This window comes from Cyprinodon tularosa, unplaced genomic scaffold (assembly GCF_016077235.1).
Source record: "Cyprinodon tularosa strain WSP-4 unplaced genomic scaffold, ASM1607723v1 ctg315, whole genome shotgun sequence".
NCBI lineage: Eukaryota > Metazoa > Chordata > Actinopteri > Cyprinodontiformes > Cyprinodontidae > Cyprinodon > Cyprinodon tularosa.
The window spans coordinates 961,631-988,163 of record NW_024039025.1 but is presented as its reverse complement, the minus strand read 5'-3'; the positions used below and the strand labels follow the sequence as shown (position 1 = coordinate 988,163).

The 26,533-nt window shown below is 35.9% G+C and overlaps 2 protein-coding genes across 4 annotated transcripts; both read right to left on the bottom strand.

Moving 5' to 3' along the window:
• Window positions 1-5,687: 5,687 nt before the first annotated feature.
• Window positions 5,688-11,519, bottom strand: tdh (L-threonine dehydrogenase). 2 transcript variants are annotated; one of them, XM_038292666.1, is made up of 9 exons: window positions 11,357-11,519; window positions 9,013-9,207; window positions 8,640-8,682; window positions 8,444-8,514; window positions 8,008-8,157; window positions 7,618-7,790; window positions 7,385-7,475; window positions 6,087-6,356; window positions 5,688-5,964 (listed from the first exon to the last, which is right to left on the bottom strand). In XM_038292666.1, the coding sequence occupies exons 2-9, from the start codon at window positions 9,197-9,199 to the stop codon at window positions 5,825-5,827; spliced, it is 1,125 nt and encodes a 374-aa protein (XP_038148594.1). In that variant the 5' UTR covers window positions 9,200-9,207; window positions 11,357-11,519; the 3' UTR covers window positions 5,688-5,824. The 2 variants fall into 2 exon arrangements, with proteins under 2 accessions (XP_038148594.1, XP_038148595.1); XM_038292667.1 differs by lacking the exon at window positions 11,357-11,519 and adding an exon at window positions 10,507-10,606.
• A 4,939-nt stretch (window positions 11,520-16,458) lies between these two features.
• On the bottom strand, window positions 16,459-25,232 carry mtmr9 (myotubularin related protein 9). 2 transcript variants are annotated; one of them, XM_038292675.1, is made up of 10 exons: window positions 25,089-25,232; window positions 24,517-24,716; window positions 23,949-24,057; window positions 23,713-23,838; window positions 23,220-23,611; window positions 22,749-22,910; window positions 22,524-22,665; window positions 22,191-22,411; window positions 21,897-22,048; window positions 16,459-18,689 (listed from the first exon to the last, which is right to left on the bottom strand). In XM_038292675.1, exons 2-10 carry the CDS (start codon window positions 24,696-24,698, stop codon window positions 18,526-18,528), a joined length of 1,650 nt encoding a protein of 549 aa, XP_038148603.1. In that variant the 5' UTR covers window positions 24,699-24,716; window positions 25,089-25,232; the 3' UTR covers window positions 16,459-18,525. The 2 variants fall into 2 exon arrangements, with proteins under 2 accessions (XP_038148603.1, XP_038148604.1); XM_038292676.1 differs by lacking the exon at window positions 25,089-25,232 and adding an exon at window positions 24,995-25,016.
• Window positions 25,233-26,533: the final 1,301 nt, after the last annotated feature.

The following is a 26,533-nucleotide window of genomic DNA, read 5'->3' as shown; positions in this document are numbered from 1 at the left end:
ATTCATTGCATTTCATACACAGCATTTCTATCGAAATTTGACATAAATGTAACACTTTAAAAGCAGGCTGTATGATTTTTAAGATGTTACCAAACAAAATGTTATAAAGCCTCATGTTTCAGTTAGAGATCACCTTAAAAATATCATACTGATTGGTGAAGCGGAGGTCAGTAAAAAGGGATATGTTACAATAAATATATTTGAAACATGTCTTAACAGGATCAATTTACCTTCTGTCAATTTCAAAAAGAATAGATCCAGAACCAAATGTGGTTATTTTTAGAGTCATTTTGCATTACAAATGGAGTAAACGATTACCTATGAAGTTAGAGAATTAAGTTTGATATTAACTTTTCCTCTAGATTCTCTGAACTAAACATGGAGAAAAAAATTATTTATTCTGCTGATGTACACATAAGCATAATCTTGGACGGATGTAACACAACTTATAAGACAGAAAAAGAAATCAGCTTACCTTACAGTAAGATACATTATACCATGCTTTGTAAATATAAACATGGATGAACGATTAATCAAATAAACATTGTCTAACTTCTACTCCTTCTGAGAAAGCTTCACATTCACAAAAGTAAATTGTCAAACTTCAAGCCAAACATAATTTACTTCAGAAAGGCACTCCATGAATACAACACCACTATGAAGGGACCTGACTGCCAAAATGACGACAAAAAACATTTGTGTTCTCCACAAGCATAATGTGAATTTTTGTATGCAGTTTTTATAGTCATTTACATTTTAGTATCATCTCACACATCTCCTTTCATACCTGAATACTGATCACTTTGTTAATTATACCCCTGGCCATCAAGTGTTGAGTTTGTTCAACCAGATCATACAGTGATATTGATTCAAAGGTTTCTAAGGAAAACCATCTGATTGCATCAACTCATTGACTCGAAGGCAATCCCTCACACCCAGCATGCTTGTAGCAACAGTGGAGAGGAAAAACTCCCTTTTAACAGGAATAAACTTCCAGCAGAGCCAGACTCAGTGTGAGTGGGGATCAAGTAGATACAATTTGGGTTTTTTTGTTTGTATTTTCATCTTTTTTTTTTTTGGTTAGATGTGTTTGCCCGCTTTTATGGCTATGTGGTTCAATTTATTACCAGTAAATCCAAAATGATATTTTTTCAGCATTGTTAACGGTTGACTTAAAGACATTGTGCTTTAAATTTATTTGCACACTATTGACTTTGAATCCAAGAAAACATCCACATCGAATATAAAAGCCATTCTTGGGTGTGCAGGTGGTGCATTGGTTAGTGTGCACGACCTATTAAGTAGGCCTTAGTCCTCGACACGGCTGACCCGGGTTTGAATCTGACCTGTGGTCCTTTGCCACATCTTCCTTCCTCCTTTCCTGTCAGCCTACTGTTGAAAAAACCAGCCACTAATAATGTAAAACATCAAAAAAAAGAATACAAATGCCATTACTTATATGATGTTGATCTCCCTAAGAGACACATAGCACCTAAAGTAACAGCAGCTAACTTCTACAGTGACAGCCAGTGGTGTGACTTGGAAGTTGCTTTGAATGCATGAATTCTGTCTATTTAGCTGTACTAACATTAAGAATTTGAAAATTTTGAGAGAGTTACTCCGCTAACTCTCTTTTAAGACAGTTACTTTGGTTTTTAGCCTTAAAATAATTTCAAGTCTCCAAACAAGAGCATTTTTCTAAGATGAAACTTTAACCCACCAAATGTTTCTCTCTCTAAGCTTTAACCTCTTATAATCCACATCATTTTGGGTTATCCTTTGCATACCAATTTGGCTATTTTGCATACCCAAATGGAAAAGCAAATAACTTAGGAACTGTAAGCCCAAATTACATAGGCAATATATTATTAAGAGCTAACACCCTCTAGTTTCCTAATATGTAAAATTGGGTGCCTAGAACACAGGCCAACCTGCATCAGTTCAAAGATGACTCAAAGTTGTTTTTTTTTATTCTCTGAAATGATAAGTCTGTTTTGAACAGCAGTAATAAAGACATTCTTGAGGAAAAAACAGGTTTTATTGTATTATATTTGTTCCATATCATGTCAACCATAAATGCAGAAAATTTCAGACCTCTAACTACAGCAGTTCCAGAGCTGTGGGGCTTTGAACTTTTGGTGTCAGCTTGGAGCTGCGTGCAATGGTTTCACCTGCTGGTAAAAATTTTACCGGTGGAATTTTATGCATTTTGAGTTATTACCCCACTTAAAGTACACCTGTTCGCCAGCACCCGGTGGGTTTTAAGAGGTTAATGATACAAAATCATATCACAGTTGCACATATCCCTTTACTAAATAATAGAAACATGATACATTTCACCTGGTGTTCTGATAGCAATTCCAGTTCATGCTGTTCCAAACTAGATCACAGGAAACCTTAATCCGATCCAAAAACTACACCAAATCAGGGATATGCTCAAAATTATTGAGATACCCAAAAATGCATATATTTGCAGGATACAGTGTCGCTTACATCTGGTACTGAAACAATTACGTGTCGGATTCATGACATCTTACTGTAAAGGGCGTGTTACAGTATTCTGCAAATCTTCTTACATAAATGTCTGGGTGTAAGAGATAGGCTTTGTTGAATTGGTGACCAGACCCCAGGAGACACACCAGCTGTTATGGTGCTCCCTTCTTTGACTTTCTGCCGCAGTAACACATAACCTGCTGCGCTCTGTAGGAATTTTATGAAACAACGCATAGATGAAACTCTAGGGAATGAGGAGGAGCCCTGTGGGACATTTGATCTGTAAATATGTGTGCTTACCTCTTAAAGACATCTTACATAACTCACTCAGTTTCAACAAGTTAAGCTTCAAACGTGAAATGTTTGTTTGCTCTGCTGGCTTTTTTTCTTTGTCTGAATTCTCAGAAAGCCTTGAACACAGCACTTAAAGGTTGACTCAAATGTCTATTGAAGGCACATTTGCATTTCCATGTAGGTGTATTTAGTCTCTTTGGCCTCACAGACTGCAGCCAGTGAGAGCAGTATGGAAACAGCCTACACGTGAGCCTTGCAAAAACTATTCTGATGCTTTGATTTTTCCCCCCACTTTTTTCAGGCTAGCACACGAGACCTCATAAGCGTGAATCATCAAGAAAATGCTAACTGTTTTTTGTTTTGTTTTTTTAACCTGAAAAGTCTCAGATGTTCTGTTTTAATTTTACCTGAATCAATATTTTCCAACCATTTTAACACACTGATGTGCTTCTGTCTAAAGCATTCCACTGCAGCTAAAGCTGTATTAGGGTCAAGTGGCTTGACCCTAATACAATGACCATACATTTAGGTCCACCATCCTATTAATTTTGACCAGCTTCTCTGTCCATAGTAACGAACGGTATTCCCAAGAATTTACTCTATAGCCACCATCTTTAACCATGTTATTGTATGTATATATATATATATATATATATATATATATATATATATATATATATATATATATATATATATATATAGAGTGATTTTCAGCATTCACTTTAAGTCAGCATTTTGAAAGTTGGCCATCGGGTTCATTTTGTCCTACTTTCATTCATATACTTATTTTGTCCCTTACCTCTCTGTCACAAAGCACTTATTGCTACTTGAGTGGAAATAAATGTATGCTGTGTGCATTTAATAAACTAATTCAACAAAGTTTGTCACCTGGCATGTTGATCTCTGCACCACCACCTGAGTTGCCATGGCATTTTGGCTTCTTGTATGTTACTCTCTTACCAGGCTTTTAAAATAAATAAATACAAAAATATAACGTTTTCTACACACTTCACAAACATGTGCTGCTTTGTGTTGATAAGAAAAAATCAATTTAATAAAAATCACAGATGAGTTTGTAGTTGTAATAAGATGCAATTTGAAAAGTTCAAAGGTCATGAGAACTAGAGTCTGGTAAAATATGCTTTCTAATTTTCATGTGTACATCATATATAATTTCCTCAACTGGGAATAATACATTTTTTTAAGAAAAAAACAATACCAAAAATGCACATTTTCATTTGTAGCTTGATGATTTGACAGGATAGTATGATATTGATAGTAGATTTAAATATGCTTTATTGGTTAAAACCATAGATTCCAGCCCAAGAACAGAGTGAATCTCTTTGTACAGTTGGTCTCTGCACAGAAACAAGCAAACCAAGGTGACCTGCAGCTGCTGAAGTCTGACACAGTGAAACTGAAGAAAGGATATTGACTGCAGGGAGAGTGATTCCATTATGTGGATGAAAATTGAGATTGCCTTATGTTGTTCTTATTTCACTTCTAATTAAAGCTTTATTCCTGCTAATAAGTGCAACAATTTTCTTTTTAAAGTCTGCGTAACAAAAAAAACAGGTTTGAACTATGAATACCAAATGAGTGATTTACAACCAATGACAGCTCAGCTTTGCGTCTCACCATTTGTTCCCTTTGGCACAACAGTTTTTTTCTGATTAAACAACATTCAAATGCCCTTTACAGGTCATCTATAGTTAATGCTCTTCTTGTTTAGGTTACTAGTTTTAGAGGTTTGATTTTTTTATGTGGATTTTTTAAATGGATATTTCAATCAGTGCAAATAGTAGTAAGCACATCATGAGATGTGGTAACACACCAGAATAGTTCTATTTAAAATTATTTTTGAACTTCAGTGAAGTAATTGTTTAAAGGTAGACTATTGGGTCTTTCATCATCAAAGAATAATTACTGAGGTACATTTAAACCATCAAGATTAAAACTGCCAGATTAAAAGGACCTGTATAGGTCTTTCATATAACCAGTAATAGACATATTTTATTAGTGGTCATCAACATAAACAGGCACATCGTCAGTAGTCTAAATACTACACACAGGCAGTGTTCAGTTCTACAGACTAATCTAACTACTAACTAAAATAAACAAAATAGAAAAATAAGGTTTAAGCACTTTTTTGTCATAGAGAATAACCAAAATCATTGCAAATAAATGTGAATTCATTAATCATAGCAAAGAGACTGCGGGGTAGAGTAGTTTTTGCAAGATGGTAATAATATATATATATATAAGAAAAAAAATCCACAGAAACCATGAGGTCTTTGGAAAATATTTATTGTCAAATACACACTTAGAGGTAATCTCTTTGCCAGACACTATCTAAATAATTTCCAAATATGGCTGTGACATAGAGTCACATTTCTGATTTTCTTTTGTCATAATAACATCAGCGCTGGTGAAAAAATATAAAACAACAAAAACTAAAGAGAAACACTTAAAAAAGAGAATGTCAAATGATTTAGGTGCAATAAAGCTTGCCACCATTTAACAGAAAAAGAATAAATAACAGAACATGAAAAATAAATCAATTACTAAGTAGTATCCATTAATCAGCTCTGCAGACCTTCGAGCCCAGACCCCTCCCACCTCCACCCCCCACAGTGCATCCAAAAAGACATCTGGCATGCCCACAAAAATCTAAGAATTTTGCAAATTTCTGTGCAGTTCCCTCCGGATCCAGCTCATCTTCCTGGTATTCCAAACCTGTTCCATTGACTAAACTATTCACCCAGCCACAGTCTACAATGTTCTACTTTAAAGCCAAATTTCCAAGAAGCAAGAATGAAAAGCAAGCAAGCCCAGACAAGATATTCAACAGGAAGTTTCCTCTTGCCCACATTGCAACTTTACATTGTGTAGAAATTATGGCTATGTAGCAGCTGAGCACAGCCCTTTAGTTTTTCTTTGCTCTCAAAATTTGAGGAACATTCATATAGAGATCAAGTTTTCTATTCTCTTTGGGATTTTTTTACACTATGTACAGATATGTACTCTAGAGGACAGCTCAGCTGGCCTGGGCCATGCGTGTTTCCACACCCAAGTAGTTCAGCATTGTCTGGACCAGCTCTGGGAGATCGTAGTCATGCTTCCAGCCCCAGTCCTTCCGAGCATTAGAGTCATCAAAGTTCATGGGCCAGCTATCAGCTACAAAAAAAAAAATAATAATAATAAAATGTCATGGTAGACAAAATCTAACATTTATTGATAAGTTTTAAAACAAAAATGACAAAATTAACAGTCATGTCGTTTTAAAAGCTGATGCTTACCAATTGCCTGTCGTACGGGATCGATGTTGTATGTGAGCTCCAGCTCTGGCATCTGCTTCATGAGTTCCTGGGCCAGCTCCTCAGGTGTAAAACTCATGGCGTTAATGTTGTATGTCCGCATGCTCAAGGATTCAGCAGGGGCCTCCATCACTTCTAAAGTGGCGCGTAGGCAGTCATCGATGTACATCATGGGAAGCCGTGAGTCGGGTCTCAAGTTGCATTCAAATTTGCCACTCTTGATTGCATCGTGAAAAATTTGAACTGCGTAATCTGAAAAGGTGCAAAAGATAAATATGTCAATCAAAATTCTTTTTATAATTACAACAGTTCTGATGCAAATTATTTTTAAATTGATATGCATAATCTCTGAATGAAATATTTTTGTAAAACTCTTCAAATAAAAGCTGCAATTGGTGAGATAAGATTTGGGTGTGGTGGTTGTTTACAAGTGAAAAGAAATATGCAGACAAGGATGGAAGATGACTCGAAGCTTAAAAATGTAACAAGACTACTCTGGATTTAGTTGCATAACAAATTTGCAACATGATAACTAAGCATACAGGAATAGACCTCCATTAAATGTGAAAGCTACTAAATCAGAAGAGTTCTCTATTCCTCTCACACTTCACCTTTCTGTGATGTTTTATCAAGACAGCCTGTTAAACTAAATGTCATGTCAAATGACACCAACTAGGGTTATATATATGCATTTGCTTAAGTAGCACTACCAAATTTTGCTTAAAACATTAGTTAAGAGCGGTTTGAATAACAAATGATATGATGGAATTTTACCTCAGATCATGATTCAAGAATACCAGTGTGTCATCTGCGTATATAATAATGGCAATTTTGTCCAATTTGTGTCCAATTTGATCAACAGCTTATATGCCTTTTTTTTTTTTCAATATTTGACAACAAAAAACAATAACAGACCGTGACTCCAATGCCTTTTTTAGCATGTTGTTTCTTCTGGTACTTTTCCAGAATCTTGTGACTGTAATACAACAAGGTTGGATCTAATAACACATACAGCCCTTTCATAACAGGAAACCAGGGTTGTTCCCAATGATTCCTTCCCATGTGGAATAGGGAGGTTTAGGGACTAATCCAGCAAGATGTAGATGCTACACCTACCCTGATGTTTCTACTATGTTTAAGTAAATCTAAAAAAATAAAAATAAAAAAAAACTTCTCTGAAGCATCAAAAAGTGCTTCAATTATCATCACAGGTTGAAAAAAGGAACACAGATAATTAGATAAATAATGGCATTAGCAGTTTCCCATAGGTGATTTCCTACCTGTTGTGCCACCACCTGGCGTGGAGTCTGCAGAGATGATTCCAGGGTAGCGGAGACAACGGAAGTCTAGGCCATAACGGTGATGGTAATACTAAAAAGTATAAAAATGTAAATTAGATATTACTTTAATAACTTCAGGTTAATTAAAAATAATGTCACCATATATGATCATTTGGTAACAGATTTTTGGAACGTGTACAAAAAAAAAAAAAGCAGAAAATCTGAGCCCTCACCTCTCCCATCAACTCAGCATGCACTTTAGACACACCATAGATAGTGCGAGGTCGCTGCACACACAGATCAGGTGTTGGATTACGGGGTGAAGAGGGACCAAAAGCTCCAATAGTGCTGGGAACAAACAGCCGTAACCCGTGCTCCGCTGCAATGTCCAGGATATTGTGAAGCCCTTAATAAGAAGTAATGAAAATTCCATTATTTTCATATAATAATATTCTAAACGCACATTTAGAGAAAGTTCTTTATGTGCATTTGCAGCAATTTAGGATGCAAAGGCCCTGCTTCAGCTGTATATGCTAAATATGAATTAGGGCTAATGCTCACTGGGTTTAGAAAAGAAAAGTTTAAATTTTCATATCTAATCAACTTTTGTTGGTATTACTCACCAGTTATGTTGACAGAGCGAGCCAAGGCCACGTTAGCCTCTCCAACTGCACTGAGCAGGGCGCTGTAGTGAAACAGCCAAGTGATGCGGTTGTTCACCACAATTTCCCTCAAGTTCTTGTAGTCAAGAATATCCGAGTAGATAAAAGGACCTGATGGTGAGAGATTCATTTATAGTCAAGTTGAAAACATCGAATGAATAACTGATGACACCATGATTTTAATAATATAGATTTTAGGGTTTTAACATATTTTCATAGGTTTCAGCTAAACACAAAAGAAACCAGAAGCATGTTGCAATATTATAAGGTTTAAAGTTGTGAAATAAGGGATATTCTCAACGTTTCAGCAACAGTCACACGGTGACAAGGGGAACATATGGTTGGTGTCCAAACACTGAGGAAATACTGTTGCTAAAGGCAGTTTAAGCTTACTCACCACTGTGAAAAACATTGTTAGGAGGCTTCCTGATGTCAGAAAGAATTACGTTATTCTTGCCAAACCTCTTCCTGCAAGGAAGTAAGAGTGAAGAAAAATACAATTAGTTAAAAATGAGTGAAGCATCATACAACTGAAGCCAGTTGAGAACAACTTGAGTGATTGTAATTTACAAAAAACGTATGAGATTTCTGACCTCAGCAGTTTGGCAAGTCCCACTCCAAGTTGTCCAAGGCCACCTGAGAAAGATACAGAGTCATGTGAGGACATGGGGCAGAGAGAATGAGGTGCAGCCAACAATCTTCAGCACCCATTTCCATGGAGATTTAATCCACTGGAGAAAAGGGCCATGAGAAAACATTCAGCTGCACTTGACTTTTTGTGTTTTAAATGGAAACTGTGTTCAACTTTCTTTGCCAAATCTCTTAAAAATACTAATGTACTTAAAGTCCCTCCAGAGCACAGTTTATACAAGCTAACAAATCTCCTTTTATTGCCCTCCTTTCAGGCGGCTGTTGGGGGACTATACATTTCAGAGCAACGTGCTGCCTGAAGAAGATGCTTCATACCTGTGATTAGCACCTTTGGGTGGTCTGTTTCTGAGAAAGACACAGAGTGGAAGCTTGCATCAGATGTGATCTGCCGGGGAGAAAAGCTGATAGTTCGCACAGCCATTGTCAGAGGCTGGCAGCCGCACCCTGGTGGGCTGAGCAGGGCCTGCTTGGCCACCTTACTGAGGGATCTGATAACAGGCATGTTGGTACCTACAGTCAAAAACAAAAAAGACAAAAAAATATATGAGATTGTATATGAATTTAACAGTAAGACTGTCTGAAGTAAAATACCACTGTGAAAGAATGGCTTATTATCTGATAGGATTAGTGACCAGGTAAGCTGATTTGTTTTATCTGATAGAGAAACCTACTTGGAGGAGTAATTATACCAAAATTGTGAAAATATATATTCATATTTTGCATTTATGATTTAAAAAAATGTCTGTCAATATGGTTATTACATTATCTAAGCGTCAATCAAAAACAGGCAAGTAATAATTCCTACTGCATTAAAACAAAATAATCATTATTACAGTTTAAATGATAAAAATAGAATACATGTTATGATTTTTATTATGATTCATAAACTTCAGGAATCTAAAAAACAAAAGACTGACTGGCATATCAACAGGTGGAAAAAGGGGAAGCAACTCCTGACCCGTTTAGACAGAAGTTCCAGCAAATTTCCAAAACCTTTACATTTTTTAAGGTATTGTAAAATAATATAATATTAAAGGACTGTAACAATAATCTGATTAATCGTTTTTCAATCGATTATCTAAACTAATTTACTAATCGATTAATCATTACCTGGAGTATAGAGACTCTAAAACATGGTTTTATCTGATAGCGAAACCTAATTAGAGGAGTAATTATACCAAAATTGTTAAAATATATATTCATATTTTGCATTTAAGAAAAAAAGGGTCTCTCAATATGTTCTATCCAGAATTCCAAGTGGAAAAGTTTTAGTTTCATCCGGTTTAATTCTGTAAATAATTTCCAATAGAAACCTTTTGATATCTGATTATTAATCAATATAAAAGAAATATTAAACAGATTAATCTATTAACAAAATAATCATTCGTTGCAGCCCCAATAATTTATATATCAAACGTAGTCAAACAAAAGCACTCACATCTTTTAATATTAAGATGCTGTTTTTCAAATAATTAAAATGTAGGTATACACATTTAAGTAAGACATAAATTTGACATGAAAAACCCCACCCAAAAAATACAATATCATATTAGTTTAGAGTATGACCGGGCCAAAAAATATGTCAAAAAGACGCACTGACGCTCTCTGCGTCAGATCCACAAGAAAGGTTCACGTTCAATTATATTTAAACCCTTAAATAAATCAAATCGTTATATTTTCTCTTAAATAACCTTAAAATATATAAACTAAACTGCCTCACTGGATAAACCCTTGCAGCTCTGCCCTTCCATCGTTTTATTCCGGCAGACTTTTGCGTCATAAATATGGACATGCCAGAAGTGCGCTTACCCGATGGGCGTCAATGAGCTCCCCACAAATTTTGGAAAGCATGTAACCAAAGATTATTTATACTGCCCTGCCTTCACAGAGAGCCAATCAGAGAGAGAGGGCGTACAGTGATACAGCAGAAGAGGAAAGCGGTGCCAAGAACAAGTTTACGACCTTGGTGACCGGATTGGGTAATATTTTTGGAACGCATTAGGAATTACTTAAACACTCTTTGCTTTCAACTACCTAATTAGACTTCAAGGGTAAGCTTAGGTGCATATGCAACAAATAAATAAAAATACAAAACATAAAGAAAAAAATTGGCCTATTTAAAACTTTCCCTAAAGATGAGTCAATAAAAGCAAATGATGTATAGTCCTCGCTTCCTTTGCGCAGTTTACGTAGACATCATGAGAGCCAATGGTATAATATGGCTGAGATCTGCTCTTCACTGCCTCGTGGAGGCATTCTTACGTATATATTTAATAAAGGCCGATAATATCCTTACTAACTTAAATAAACTTCAGTATTTAATGTTTAATTATGGAAGAAATAATAATAATAATAAAAAAAAAAAAATTCGCCTTTTCCTCAATGGATGGCATACAGGCCAGAAGCCGGGTGAAGCGCTCTTTCTCAAACCTTCCGCTAAGTCACAAAGGTACTAAAACGAGTTATTTTTATTATTAATAATATCTAATGCTGATATATCTACAGAGAGGGAGAAAGTGCGTTCAATTCGCAGTGAAAAAGGGCACGTGGTAGAAATAAATTGAGCTAATTAGAGAAAATTGCACACAATTGATAGGATGTTACTCAAGATTTTAATAACGATCGGCATAATTCAAGTTTTACAAAAAGGATTACTCACCGATGATGAGAAACTATGAGAGGAAAAAACAGCAAAAATAAAAATGCGGTATAACTGGCTTTAAATTCAGAGAGACAGAGATGCGGCTTCCTGCTTTGAGCTGCTCCTCCTGCGCGCTGACGTGATGCTCGGATGTTATCTCAGTTCACTGTTGCGTCAGTTGCGCGCTGGATCTTTTTATCAGCGGCCATCTGCTCAAGAGGGGGGCAGGCCGGCTCCGTGTTGGATTGGTGGAGCCGCGGAGGTGCGGTCCGCCTTCCTCCCTTTGGCGTCACCTAACGACACGCTGGCTCTTCTGTCTGCAGAATGCATTCAGCAGCTTCTCTTTTTTTTGTTATTGCAAGTTGGCGCGCTGCAGTAAAACTAAAGGGTCTGCAAACCTTTTTGAACTCCTAAACAAAATTAAAAGCTTATCTTTTGATGCATCTTTAACGCTACAAAATGTTTTTTTTAAATCCTTATGCTAGTGGTTATGAAGTCAAAGTAACTTTGTGTTTATGCTACAACATAACATCTAAAGCCATTTGTCTTTGAGCACCCCCCCCCCCCTTTCTCTTACTACAAAAGATCAGCAAGAAAGCTTTGTGTGTTCCAGTACCTAGTTAATTTTGCAAGTTATCCCAATATATAAGTTTTAAAAGCTCTTCCAGTTTCCAGATTTGTAAGTCACAACCACAAACGTCTTTGTATATTATTGGCATTTATTGTGGAACAATAAATATATGGTACACAGCGGCAGAGCTAGATGGGGGCCAGGGGTGGCCATGGCCAGCCTTAGCCAATCATTGGCCACCCCTGTGCCCACCCCTACCACTTTTTTTTTCTCTCAAGTAGAATATTCAAAACATTTTAATTTTATATATAAAAACAGTTACTTGACAACAAAAACACTGTGGTTAATTATGCACATCAATATACCAACATTTGGGATGATAAGTGCAGAATTCATGTTCTTTCAGAGCTAGATTTTGAGTTATATGCCATAAAGAGAAAATTATGTGTCTCTGCAATTTATCTAAGAGTCTTCAGTGAAATTATAGATACCGTAAATAACTATTTTAATATAACCATATTAAAGTATCAATTTATGTAGATATTAGTCTTGTAAATATCAATTTAATGCAGAATGATTGATAAAAGTAGGTAAGCTATGACACTGGAAAAGATGTTCGCTCCAGAACTCAAACCTCAAAGAATTTTATATAATATACCTTTTATCTAGATGAATGTTTAAATATATGCATCTATTTGTTAGCAAAGGCTGTGGGAAACAATAGTTTGTATTTATTTAGAAATATGGATGCTGTGCTTGTTCCTGTTGGACCACCTATCCGCTTTCAGCCGCCCCTCAGTACACATTGGTTATTGCCTTGCCACCCTTATAAAAATTTTCTGGCTACGCCTCTGATGGAACATCATCTATATTTTGCCTCCTTTAGGATACAACTAAATAAAATGCCGTGTAATCAGGTGCCATAACAAGCAATCATAAATTCGACATGTCAAGAATAAAGTTGTGGAGAGGGTTAGCTTATTAAACTGCACCTCAAGCTATCTGCATCTCACAAGAGCATCTTTTCAACATAATTTTACAATCAGATTTGAATGATAAATCACACAGACAGCCATGTTATTGACAAATATTTCTCTTCAGTTTCATTGTAAAGGACTCATGTCACTTCCAAATGATTTTGTTTTGTTTAATTCCTGCCGAAGGTCACAGAGAGTGAACTTAGAAGAATGTTCAGAATGCTGAAGAAAGCTTTCTTTTTAAATCTTCATCAAAACATCTAAATTATTATTACTGTAACTATCTAAGTAGTTAAGCTACTATTGGCTTAAGGTGCCGGAGGACTTGATGATAACTTTCCCTTACTCTGCTACTTTTTAAATGGTAAGAAGCCTGTACTTATAGAGTGCTCTTTCAAGTCAGAAGACTTGACAAAAGCACTTTACATTACATTCACAAACCAATGGTGTCAAACTACAAAGTAGCACAGCTGCCCTGGGGCTTACAGACAGAAGGAAGGCTGCTGTACACTAGTGCCACCGGGCCCTCCAACCACCATCAGTAGGCAATGTAGGTGAAGTGTCTTGCCCAAGGACACGATAACGCTAAAAGCCAGAGGTGGGGCTCGAACCGACAACCCTCCAATTGCAGGTAAAACTCCTGAACCTCACGCCAATGTCCCCCTTATTTTGCTACTTTACAATTTCAGATTTTGTATTATTTTTACTTTTAACCTCCTGTTCTCCTGTTTTTTTTCCTCTTTCTAGAAGTTATGTTTGTGGCTGACACTACATGCTCATTCAAAAGTGAATACTGCCAGGAAAAAAATGATTAATATGATTCATTTTGATTAATTTGGTGGACTTAATAAAGAACCTTGTGATAATATATGTTGTAATTTGGTACATTATATATAAACTTAATTAAATTGCATTGAAGATCTCTAAAGCTGCGATATTATCAGGTTACTGCGAGATCATCAGCACATGCAAATAAAGGTCAAAAACAAAGAAAAAGCACACATAATCATAGAAGTTGGCATCCGTATTGAATGGAAAATGAGACCAAGGTTTTGAAAATTAGACATGACACACTTAACAAATTGACAGTACACTGTACAATGATTCAAAATGCATCTCTAAAGGTTTTTGTTAATTGTATTTGTAATCAACGGCTCAGACCTAATTATTTTCCAGCAGATAAAGACAAGATATAATGTGAGTGTGCACACATTCAGTTTCTATGAGGTTTGTTTACAGTAAATTGGTGCTTCCTTATGAGATCTTAGGAAATGTAAAGATATAAACCGATACATAGAAATTGTGTTTGTATCTGAAATGATAAAAAAAAAAATGTATTTTAAAATACTAAGTAGAACGCTAATTAATCTGTCAAGCGTCTTTCCATTTGAAGTTTGCCAATTCATACCTGTAAAAAAACAGTTGCTCCGTGGCTATTTATTCCTCAGGCACCTCATCAGGTGATTGCTTCGTCACAGCAGTGGCAACATCAGTGATGACCTTCCTTGGATGCTGTTTACTCTCTTCTGAACCGGCTATAAGGGCATGGGAAGGGTGAGACTGAAACTGACGCCCACTGGAGCTGCATTAGAAAGCTGATCCTCTTTCACATATCGCATGGAAGACTAATGTAAGCTCATTTTGTGATTTAAAAGAAAAAAAAGAAAGAAAAAAAAAATAGAAATCCAAAGGATTAACCTACTCATTATTTGGTGATATCCCCTATTCCACACATTAACAATTATTCGCCTCTGGATAGGTTTGGGAAACAGGCTTAAAATAAATATACAGAACCTCAAAATAGTAAGTACACCAATCGTATTTTTTGCAAATTCTTAATTTTATCTTTTCAAATATGATATACATTTTTTAATACAACTTATTTTGTATTTAATGTACTTTATACAATATAAAAGGGTTGTTTTACAACTTGTGTACATTGTGAATTTTGTGTCCCCTTAAAAGCCAATGTAGCTTTCAATCACTGGCAATAAAACTGATTACAACAGTAACTAAATATCCAAATGGTTCCTAATTACCAATGTTCCCTCCCTGGTGTCATGTGACTTGTTAGAGTTACAGTTTCTTAGGTGTTAATGGGAAGGAAGTGTGTTACACTTGGGGTAACTGCTCTCACACTCTCTCCTACTGACCACAGAATGTTTACCGCAGAGCCTAATAAAGGAAACCAAATAGCAGTTTACCAGGACTGATTTTACTCAGAAAAGGCAACGCCACGGTCAACCAAACAAGATAAGGGCATGTGCTCAACGTCATATCCAGAGCTTATCTTCGGCAAATAGATGTATGAGTGCTACCAGCATTGCTGCCGAGGTGGGGGATCGGCCTGTCTCTGCTTAGGCCATACGCCACCCACTGCATCAGTTTGATTAGCATGGCAGCTGTGGAGGAAAGCCTCTTCTAAAGATGATGCACAAGAAAGACTACAATTTGATGAAGCTAGCAGACTGGGGGCATAGGTTATTGGATATATCTATATCTATATATATATCTCTATCTCTCTCTCTATATATATATAGATAGATATATATATATTCTTTTTTTTTTTTTTTCAAATGAATAAATTTATTTTAAAATCCAAAGTTGGAATTTTGCAAAACTTTTTAATTGTTTTTTTAATCTATCTTTACAAGGGGTCAAATTAGTGTGGAGGGCTTCAAACATAAAGTTAGATTTGAGGATATTTTTAGTGTTAATCTTTGTGTTATTGTGGCTATTTTTGTAATTATTTATTGATTAGACTCAAATTTTTTTCATTTGTATATAGCACAGAACTATCCAAAAGAGGACAGAAAGGGCTGGAAAAGACATCTTTAAAACATGGATTTTTAATGACTACAAATTAAAAGCTCTCAGCACACTAAACTGAAATACCTCTACAGTGACTAACTATATATATATAGCATCTCTGATTTAATCTTGAAGGTTTAGGCACAAAAAAACGCAAGATCTTGTTAAATTAAAAACACAACTTCAGTTTACTACCAATAATTCCTAAAAAAAAAAAACACAACTACTGCATGTGCATTTAAATTAATAATTGATAACAGCTCAAATAAAATGATCACAGAACTGTTGGGGGTTCTCGCACCAATTTTGTCTTCAAGCTACTTTAATATTTAGACTTAGATTCTCGTAGATGGGTTAAACATAGGTCTGTATTTCAGCCCTACAGGCAAGGACAGCTTATTCTCACTTTCTGAGAACAAAGTTGTTCAATATCTCTTTAAAACATGGGTATGCAATAAAATAAAAAAAAATCAAAACTGAATTAACTCTGCAATGACTAACTACTGCGGCGCTCAGGCTACCCCTGCATCACATATCCATTTACTTATTCAATATACCAGTCACTGAAGGTGTCGATCTGTAACTGAGGCCAAGAGTGTTAGATTTATCATTTCCCACATTGTCAGCCATGTAGTTTGTAAATGTAAAATGTCTTCCTAAAATTTGGAGCAGCACAGCTTCAGACCTATCACTGTAACTCTGAACTAAAACTGCCTAAAACCACAGATTTGTCTATTAAAAAAAAAACAACAGAAAGCATATTATTATTTAAATTTTAACCTTTAATATCTCCAAAATTAACAAAAAACAAGCATGTAATCATCAGTGGTACAGGGTACATAAAAGTGAACTGTACTTTTATAGTAAAGCATTGCACAAAGTCAGTTAACAGAACAGGCAAAGACATTTGTCTAAAGCTTAGATCATTTCTTTTAGAGTTCATTGATTATTTTACTGATATAAAAATGACTAAAGACGGATGAATGGGAGGCTTACATTTTTACAATTATAAACCACACCACAGATTTGGCTTAAACTACCATCTCACTGTTTGCAAACATATAGCTGGATTATTGGTCAAAGGTAAATCATGCCATACACTTAAATGAAAACCAAACCTGTTTCTCAACAATGTCATTTAAAGTACTTGAGTTCGATTAATACCCATAATGTGCAGAATAAAAAAAACAAAACAAAAAAATCTAACAAAGTGCTTCCATTGCTTACCCACCAACCCATGTTTTGATGACATATAGATAAAAGCAGCCCTGCTGATCTTTGTTAAAACATAATGAAAAAATGTGCAACCCAATATTGCATGGGGTCAGTTATAAAAACGCTCTGAAACTGAAGGGATCAATTAGTGTTTTGCCGACAAGGAACTTAAAGAAGAACTGAATACATCTTATAGTACTTCAGTACATTGATTTATATTTATTTAGCTAATTCTAACAAAACAAGTATAACAGTTTAAAAAGCTATGAAACTGAAATGAAAACGAAGATTGTGAGGGACAAAAAAAAAAAATAAGAAATCACAAAAGATGAAAGATATCTGTTCATCTGTTGCAATGTGTAAACAAAACATTGGCTTATTTTTGATTTTCTCTCCCCTTTCAAAATTGAATTTGAAAGATTCAAAAGTCATGGTTGTTTGGCAAGCATAGTACAGTAAAAAACAAAAAACAAAACAAGAAAAGAGGATTTTAATGGTAAACTAGCGAAAAGGCTAAAATATCAATGAAGGGGATTTTCATGACTTCTATAAAGTCCTACGTTGGAGATTACCTACAAACATGTCAAAGATCTGTCTGTGAGACTTTTCCCATTATAATCACTGGCAACTAACCATATTGAATGAAAAGAGTATATGTATGGCTTTGTACACACTAAAGAATAAGGCTAATAAAAAGTGCATCAGTACCAAATATTCAGGAGTAGTTTTGCCCACAAATACAGCATAATTAAACTCAACACATGATATGCAATTCTATATATGTAATAAAGATACTTCACTTTTGCTATATATTCAATCTCCGTGTGATCTGACACCTATAAACAGGCTCCTTTAGCCACAAGCATCTAAGTAGCGCCATTAAAATGTTAACTTAATGTTTCGAGTAATTATTTTGTATCATTTTATGCAACAAACCGGAACTTCATAATCTGTACAACAAAGCAGATACATAACAATCTGATTGGAAATGTACTCCTTAAAACTCCATTGTACAGTACAGAAGGTGCTGACCCAGCCTACACATTTCATCTGAACATGTTGAAGAGTCACACACCAACTTACAGCAGCACAAGTGTTGCCATAGAAACCCTGCACTGCCTCAATGCCACATATGTTCAGCATGCTCATTAGAACCCGTGCATTAACAGACATTGCTTCTCAGTGAATAATAGTAAGAAAAAAAAATCAGAAAAACATATACTCATGCAGAATGTAAATACAAATGGCAACAAATGGAGTTAGTTTGATGATTTTTTTTCAAATGTAGATTCAGCTATAAGTCAAGCATAGGATTTTTTTTTCCTGCATGTGAAAAGCTGCATATACTAAAATAAGAGTGAGATGAAATGTTTAACTTCAAGCTTGACAGAAACTCATATTAGAAATGCATGATTTAATGAACTGACAACACAAATAATTACTTAATAATATTTACTTATTTATTACTAAATCTGAAATAAAAAAAATATTTTTTGAGATATCAGAAGAGTAACTTAAGCTGCAGTAACGCTTAAACATTGGATGAATGTGAGCATATTGTAGTTATTTGAACAGTTTCTCCTCCCTCTAACCATCTTGCTACCTTTCTCTGTTTATGGAGCATTTAACAGAGGATCTTCTGTTTCCAGCTCAGCCAGCTGCCGGCGCAGACTGTTCACTTTGTTCTGAAGCTCCTTGTTGTATTCGATTATGTGCACCATTTCATCGTAAGCCTCATCCAAACACCTGGACGAGCGGTTCCAGCGCAGGAAAACACCTGTAGTCCAACAACAGGATAAGGTGAATCATAAAGAAAATTGGTAAATAAAACCAAGGCATGATTTAACACAACAACACTGATAATAACCTCCTGATAAATATTCCCAACAGTATAAATCCATCAGCAAAATGTCCAAAATGAAATTCAAGAGCAAATCATGATGTTAGCAGATGTTTTGTAACAATATAAGAATTCAAAGGTTCAGATATCTAATAAGCTGCATATTTAATCATTTTTGTCAAATACTTTTTTGTTTTTTGTCAAATTTGCTTTATTTTGGACAAAGTCTGAAGACATGATCAGGACCTAGAAGTTGCACCAAAGTAGCATTTCCAGACCTCCTGCATTACATTAACGCACAATCTACTGTGTATATAGTATATAGCTATATAATATATATTGTATGTAGCATATTGTATGTTTTATATTTTATATAGCTATAGATTCTGTATATTTATCTAATCTGTCTGCACCATCAACACCAAGTCAAATTCCTTGTAAGTGCAAACCTACTTGACAATAAACTTGATTCTGATTATGATGATTGAAGAAATAAATTTACCCAGAATTTGTAAAGAGTTAATAAATTTGTAAAGAGTTAATCTGGCTAAACAACAACAGGCAGGTTTGTTGCCCAATGATTTGAAATAATATCTTACATTTTTAATTAAGGACACCCATTTAGCATTTTAATTTGTCCAATGATGTGCAGTAAAGTGAGCTTTACATTTACGTGGATGCTTGACATCCACCATGAGTCCTTGTTAGTGCCCACATCAGCAGTTAAGAGATCCGGAGTTCATGGAGTGTTTCAAATCAACCCAGAAAGGAGGGTCCTTTCAAGTGAAAGGGCTACGTAAGCAGAACGTCACGTGCTTCAGCGAGTTCTCAAATGTCTGCTTTCACTTCATTGAGAGCGAGCGTTAGCATAAAGCTTTAGGCAGTGGGGGAGGCTTTTCACGCAGAAAGCCTGAACCGTGTGACCCCTGTGCAGATTACCATCCCCCAACTTTTCTTTATGAATGGACAAGCACATACGGTGTCAAACTTCTTTACATTCTTTCAATGAAGAGCTATTAAATCAAGATAGATCTGATACAAAACAAATCTAGTTGACCAATTTGCTCTTAAATTTTTTAATTTTAAATTTGGCTTTACAGTACTTCCAGTCATAGCTTTACCATAATTCTTAACAAATTTGACTAACATTCAATCCAATTTTAAAAGTAACTCTAAAACTTTTTTTTTATCGTTTGTAAACAGTTAAATTAATGAACAATTCAGCTTTTAATAGTTCATCTAGATTGGAGATGTTTCGATTTTAATGAATAACATCTTTTTTAAACTTTTTAAATATTAGAAATACAGTAAGTTGTTGCAAAGTGAGAGCTTGTTAAGCAAAGTTCTAATTGTCATGAGGTGATACTGAACCACAGGTCTGCTGTGCTATTTTAAACATTGGTTTGGAGGAGTGAAGCATTTTAAAGTCTATAATCAAGATTCAGTGGTCATTTAGAAAGCTTTAAGTGCCTTATCCCTTTGAGATGCTGGAATGACACTGAATGAGTTGTATAGATTCATTTAAATATATGGTGACTTTAAATTATATATATATATATAAAAAATAAATAAATAAATAAATCATACTGAATCATCCACCAAGGTCCTGAAATCCATTAGTCCTTCTGATACAAGAACCTCCAGAGAAAAAAAGCCCATTGTTTTAATGTAAACAGTTGATTTAAAGTTAACCAGCTTCCACTCATTAACTGCTGATGACTTTTCAGTGCCACTTCTATGAGTGGCTTACTGGACTAAGATTAGCCCATATGTGATTTATGATGGCTAACCGAGCTGGTAGTAAAACGTTCTAGGCTGAACAGCATCAGCAGGCTCACGTGTCAAGAAGGCTTTTCCTTCAGTTCAGCCCATAATGCTACAAAGCTACAATGTTATGCTATTTTCTCTTAAATATTTCCACAAAAAATTTCTACAATGCACCTTTAATAAACTTGCTCCATTTAAATGATCTAGTCCCACTGAATAAATTTAAGGCCATGTTAAAATGTCATGTCATTCAAAAATGTAACTGCCCTATGTGACCTGTCTTTTCCTCTATGTGAGATTTTGTCTATGTTGTATTTCTGTTTGTATTTTAACTGGTGTGCCGTCTTGGCCAGGTCTCCCTCGAAAAAGAGATTTCAATCTCAAGGGACTTCCTGGTTAAATAAAGGTTAAATAAATAATAATAACAAAAAAAAAAAAAAAAAAGAACTAGAGAGTGTTCATTCCTACTAAAAACACATCTATTCAGTCTGGTTTTCGGTTATTGATATTAGTTGGTTACCATCCATTAATGCAACAATACCGAAATGCATGTACTGTCACTACCATTATTATTAAAAAAAGAAAAAGAAAAAAAAAAAACGTTTTATATAACTATTGGACTGTAATGCACTTCCTTTTAAAGATTTAAGTTCATATTCAGATCTTTGCATTAATTTCTTTTAATCCATGTAAAATTATTTCATTTTTTTTTAAATATCTTCCTGTGTTGCCTCAAATCTGTTTTGTTCTTTAGTCAACATGTTTCCAAGTAAATATTATTCATTTTAACAACTTCAGGTGAGTTTCTTTTAACCTTGTGTCCATTTTCAACCGAGGCAAAGCACTTTGTGTTCCAGCGGTTTATATGAATCGTGCTCTGCAAACAAAGTTTCATTGATTGATTGACCCAATGTTATATTGACTGTTATTTCCTTTACTTATTGATCAGGAAAAGAAAACATTTATCTACAGGAAGTTTGGCATCTTGTGTTTTTAATTTAGCCTATATTATAAGAATTGTATTTAATTCCTAAAGGAAAGAATTGTGGTAAATATAAAAATCTGATTTTTTTGTCCCGCTGTTTGAAAAAGTTTTAATTTGTGAGATCTTTAGTACCCCCTACTGGTAGGACTTATAAACGTTTATAGATAGATGCAACCCGATCATGTTTTCAGCCAAGCAACAGCTGTAACATTAAATGCGTAAACATTTATCTAACAAGACGTGCTCCATTTAGCAGCTTTCAAACTTTGAATAAAATTGAAGCTTGAATCAAAGCCACACTTCTATGGGACCTAGTTTTATTGAATTAAGATTACATATTTTTAGTAATTTAATTAGTATTATTGCCATCCACGATTTCACCTGCTGCTTACCTTCCCACAGCAGCAGACTCTGAGGAGCCACAGAGGGCCAAATCACGAGACTGTTGGCCTCGTAAAGGGGGTTGGTCAGACGCTCCAGCTCCTGTGGCCGATTCACCCAAGACCATAGGGACACTGTTTTCTCAGGAAGAGACAGCCTGGCTCTATGGAAAAGGTAGAGACATAAAATAAGGCTTGACAAAAGTAAATAAAAGGGAAAACAGGACTGAATCCAATCCTCTCTGCCAGAGAAAAATGAGGCAACAAAATAAAAAATGTAAGCAGAAAGTGGCTCCTTGGACTGACCTGTCAGCTGCACAGCTGCCCAGGAAAGTACCAAATTGAGAGGCATAGGCATGTTCAAACAGCAGCACTAAGAAGCTCTCGTTAAACTCAAAGGAGCAAGGAAATTGCCGTAGGATCTGCCACACACAGTCTAAGAAGAGCAGGAAGACGGGAGCCTCTTGCCGCGGCTTGCTGTTGGAGTAGGCAGACTGGGAGCAGCGCTGCTGGAATGGGTGACCCGCCTGAGTAGTTGGTTAAAGAGGAGGACGTGTAATGAAGAGCAAAGCCAAAATTTCATCCAGAATATTCCATGAATATTTAAGACAATTTTTTTCAAAGATAAGGGAGGCTAACCTGGAGCCATTCTCTCTCCACCAGACTCTGGAAGCCTTTAATGGTCCTGCATCCTGGATCTAGGATGATCTGAGCTAAGGAGGTCACCTGCAGCGTGGAGTCTGTCCCTTCTGTTCCATGAACAAGCACTGATGCTCCCTCCCTGAGACAAACACACAGTCAGGAGTTTATCAGAACGTCTCTCTGAAACAGCTAAGACTGTGAAATGTAAGATAGACCCTTGACCTGTCGAGGCACTGGGCAGCCAGACAAGCAGTGGTGAGGATCTCCTTGATGTGAGTCTGCCAGTTGGAGGCCTCCAGCTTGCTTAACCAGCGGTCCATGCTGTGGGACTGATCATTGCAGGCTTCCACCAGCTTTATCAGACTTTCTTGGAGGACGTTGTACCTGGAAATGTTAAGAAATGAGAAGCAAACTCACATACTTTGACAATAAACATTCATTGATTCTGATTGATGGTGAGCTACTGTAGAAAGATCTAAAATTCTTCTTAAACACCCTCAGATTCGTGCAGCTGTAATTGCACCTGTTGGTTCAACAAGTAATTGTTTTACTGGGGTGAATATAAATGCATACACTTTTTATGTGTACAGAAAAAAACAAAACATAGTTACTCTCCCATTAAACTCCAAGTGCGTTTCTATGACACAAAACTTGATACTTTTGCAAGAAACTCATTCCTTTGCAAGTCCTAACCTTTCAATAGCTTTGTGGATCCTTCTCCATTGTGGGTAGTTGCCCTCAGATTCAAACCCGCCACCTCGGGCTTTGGCCTGCTGGGCAACATTGATGGTGCGTGTATCAATTATATAGCCCCGTTTTCCTGGCCTCAGAGTGGCATTGATTAGCTTCTCATCTTCTTTGCAGCGTCTCCCGTTGGTGCCAGTGAGGGGCTGCGCTGAACGCATCATCACCATGCCGTTCTTTTTGTGATAGTAGCTAAGCACTGGGAAACGCCCACCATGGCGGAAGGTGGCTACTTTCTTCAGGGTGTCGTCGTCAATGTTTTTAGGAACTGCCACTAGACGGGGGTATGATGGACACACACTGAAGTCTTTGTTGACGTCACTCAGCCTCCACTCATCTGTCTGAGAGAGAAGATAGCGTTTATTATATGAGGATATAAAATAGTGTGGCAGATTAAAAGTCCAAGTTAGGGGAATTGTCTTCTAACTAATCTGTGTTTTACCATTGATTCCAAATCCTTAAATGCATCCTGAGGAAGAAATGAATTCCACCCGTCCTCTATGACTTCAAACATAGGCCGGTAGAAGAAAGGATACATCAGAGAGACAGAGTCGAGTGTGGACAGAGCCTTTAGGGAAACAAACATATGAAACAATATTTCAATAATGCACAGATTTTTCTCTCACCCTCCATAAAGGTTACGTCTAACACTTCCACATGCTCCCCTGAAGCCTTTACCTCAATAGAGCCAGAAATGTTGAGACACTCCTCCATGCCAGGAATGTCCAACTGAATCACCCTCAAGTCTTTGCATTTGACTATGATGTTTCCAACAGAGCCAACAAATCTAAAAGACAAAGAAACCAGATTAGATCAGGCTAAAATATTAGCTGCTGCCACCATGTTTAGTCCTGGAGACTTTGTTTTTAGGGTAATGTGCAGTGTGGGTTTAAAGGCAAAAAGAATTTGTTTCAACCTCCTATTAATCAAGTACCTCCTGAAGACAACTGCTTGTCTTGTTATACAGTCTAGGAAAAAAATACATGTGTTCCAAACTTTTGATCTGTAAAATATTTTGAAGCTATTTATATTTATTTCAATTTCAAAACCATACGCTCCTTCAGGTTGCATTAAATCCCAATAAAAAATATTTAGCTGAAACTTGACAAAATCTAAAAATGTTTGATAAGTGAGTATTTTTTTGCCATTAAGCACACCTTAGGGCAATGTTTGGTAAGAAAACATTTGGACTCACAACATCTGTGCAAAAATAAAACACAATTCCTTCAATAATAATAGATGTCACCTTTTCTCTATGGAGTCTATGTTTGAATGGAGCAGCCAAAGCTCCTCTGTGTTGTCTTGTCTGGAGGACAGAATCAGGTGGTGGCCGGTTAAACATAGAGTTCCCTCCACGGTGGGCAAAAATGGTCGATGAAGGACCACCCCGTCCACTCTGGGGGTCTTTATCAGCTCGGCAAACTCCATGATCTTCTATAGGAATATCTGGAGAGACAATACGGTTCCATAGGCAGAATTAAGAAAGAGGTTTATTGAATGCAATATCTTAAATTAACTAATGTCATACAATGCTGGTAGAACTGCAGTAAAAATGTTTATGATATTTGGTTATTTGTCAAAATACATTCAATGACAAATACGGTTTTATGTCAGCTGGGTGGTGGTTAAAATTCAGGAAGTCAAATTGCTAACATTAGCTAGCCGGTGTCTTAAAAAAACAAACGTAATTAAAACAAAACGATATACATAAACTTCATATTCACCATAAATTCTATATGTTATCCACAATACCAATTTAAAGAACAATAAGTATACGTTTTCCGTCGATGCTACAAGGATTTTTTTAAGCACAGTTACCTGGTTAGCAGCTGGGCGAGACCAGTACGTTTGCAAAAACACGCCGTCCAGAAACAACAGAGAAGAGAAACTCAGCTCCGTATCGTTACGGGAAAAAAATAAATAAATAAAAAAACTACCTTGATCCTCCAAAGAGGCGTCAACTCTATTCTCTAAAATTTTTTAGGCAATAATGACAAAAAGGAGCTCTCTTATATATAATAATCCGCAATATATTCTGTACATATTGTAATTTCAGGAAAGGACACTAGATGGCTACACAATAATATTTTTCTGCTGTCAGACGCAGAATCCGTTACATGCTTGGATACATAAAATGATAATAAGGAGAGAGTTTTGGCTTCCCTTCAGCTATTTTGGCTTCTTTAAAATGCACAATAGAATTTTAAATACTACTTCTCATGTAAAAAGCCCTAAATAATGAATTTGCATCTTATATTATGGATCTGATGCGTCCTTATGTGTCTAAAAGAGCACTTCACTCTCAATCTGTGAAAGTCCTAGCGTTTCCTAGATAAGCTGCTATAGGCTTAGGCTGCTGGAGGATGTATGTATCACTTTTCATTATTCTGCATCATTCTGTCTGTATTCTCCTCTTCTGTGTATTTGTTAGTTTAACCACTAATTGTATGTTTTTCTCTGCATTTACTTGTCATAGTAGCTTCACCTGGTCAGTTCCAGTTTGATTACGACACCATCCAGCTTGTAATACCTTTGCTTATAGATGATGGAGTTGGGCCTCACTGAAAACTGACATATACAGTATGTCAGTTTCAGTGGACAATAACAGGATCGAATACATGGCGAGAGTTCTGTTGGAAGAACATTATCACATACTTTATTACGCCTATCCAGAAACGTCATCAAGGTGGTGGGGATGCATGTTGGAGACTATGGGGGTCACTGGTGCCAACCACTTCCATATTTCTTGGGAATGTCAAGTTATAATTAATTATTGGACACATATAGGTGAACATGTTAATAATGTATTTGGTACTAAAATTCCCCTTAAATGTGAAACATTATATTTGGGTGATGTTCCTGTGACAAATTGGAATAACAATAATAAAAGATTACTTGGTATGTTACTTATTGCAAGTAAAAATACCATCACAAGAAAGTGGCTGAGAGTGGAATCTCCAACTATTGAGGATTGGATCAATATAATACACAAAATATATGTCATGGAAAAGTTGTCTTTTTCCCTCAGGATGCAAATGGACATGTTTTACAAAATCTGGAATAAATGGACTGAGTACATAAAACCCTTACTGTCAGATTTTGTATGAATGATACGTTTCTGTACTTAAAACCTTGTCTTGTGAATATTGGCATTCTTCCCATATATGTTTATGTTTGTGTCTATATATGTCTTGATACTGTGAAAACGTTTAAAAATAAAAATTATAAAAAAAAAATTGAACAGCAAAAAATGTTAAATTAGA

Excerpts from the sequence above, each read along its gene's own strand:
- tdh (XM_038292666.1), bottom strand. The coding sequence starts at position 9,199 with ATGCCTGTTATCAGATCCCTCAGTAAGGTGGCCAAGCAGGCCCTGCTC. Across the intron at positions 7,791-8,007 it reads TCGCTCTGTCAACATAACTG|GGCTTCACAATATCCTGGAC; the intron begins GTGAGTAATACC and ends CTTCTTATTAAG. Across the intron at positions 5,965-6,086 it reads TCCCGTACGACAGGCAATTG|CTGATAGCTGGCCCATGAAC; the intron begins GTAAGCATCAGC and ends TTTTTTTTGTAG.
- mtmr9 (XM_038292675.1), bottom strand. The coding sequence starts at position 24,698 with ATGGAGTTTGCCGAGCTGATAAAGACCCCCAGAGTGGACGGGGTGGTC. Across the intron at positions 23,839-23,948 it reads ACATTTCTGGCTCTATTGAG|GCTCTGTCCACACTCGACTC; the intron begins GTAAAGGCTTCA and ends GTTTCCCTAAAG. Across the intron at positions 23,612-23,712 it reads TTAAGGATTTGGAATCAATG|ACAGATGAGTGGAGGCTGAG; the intron begins GTAAAACACAGA and ends CTTCTCTCTCAG.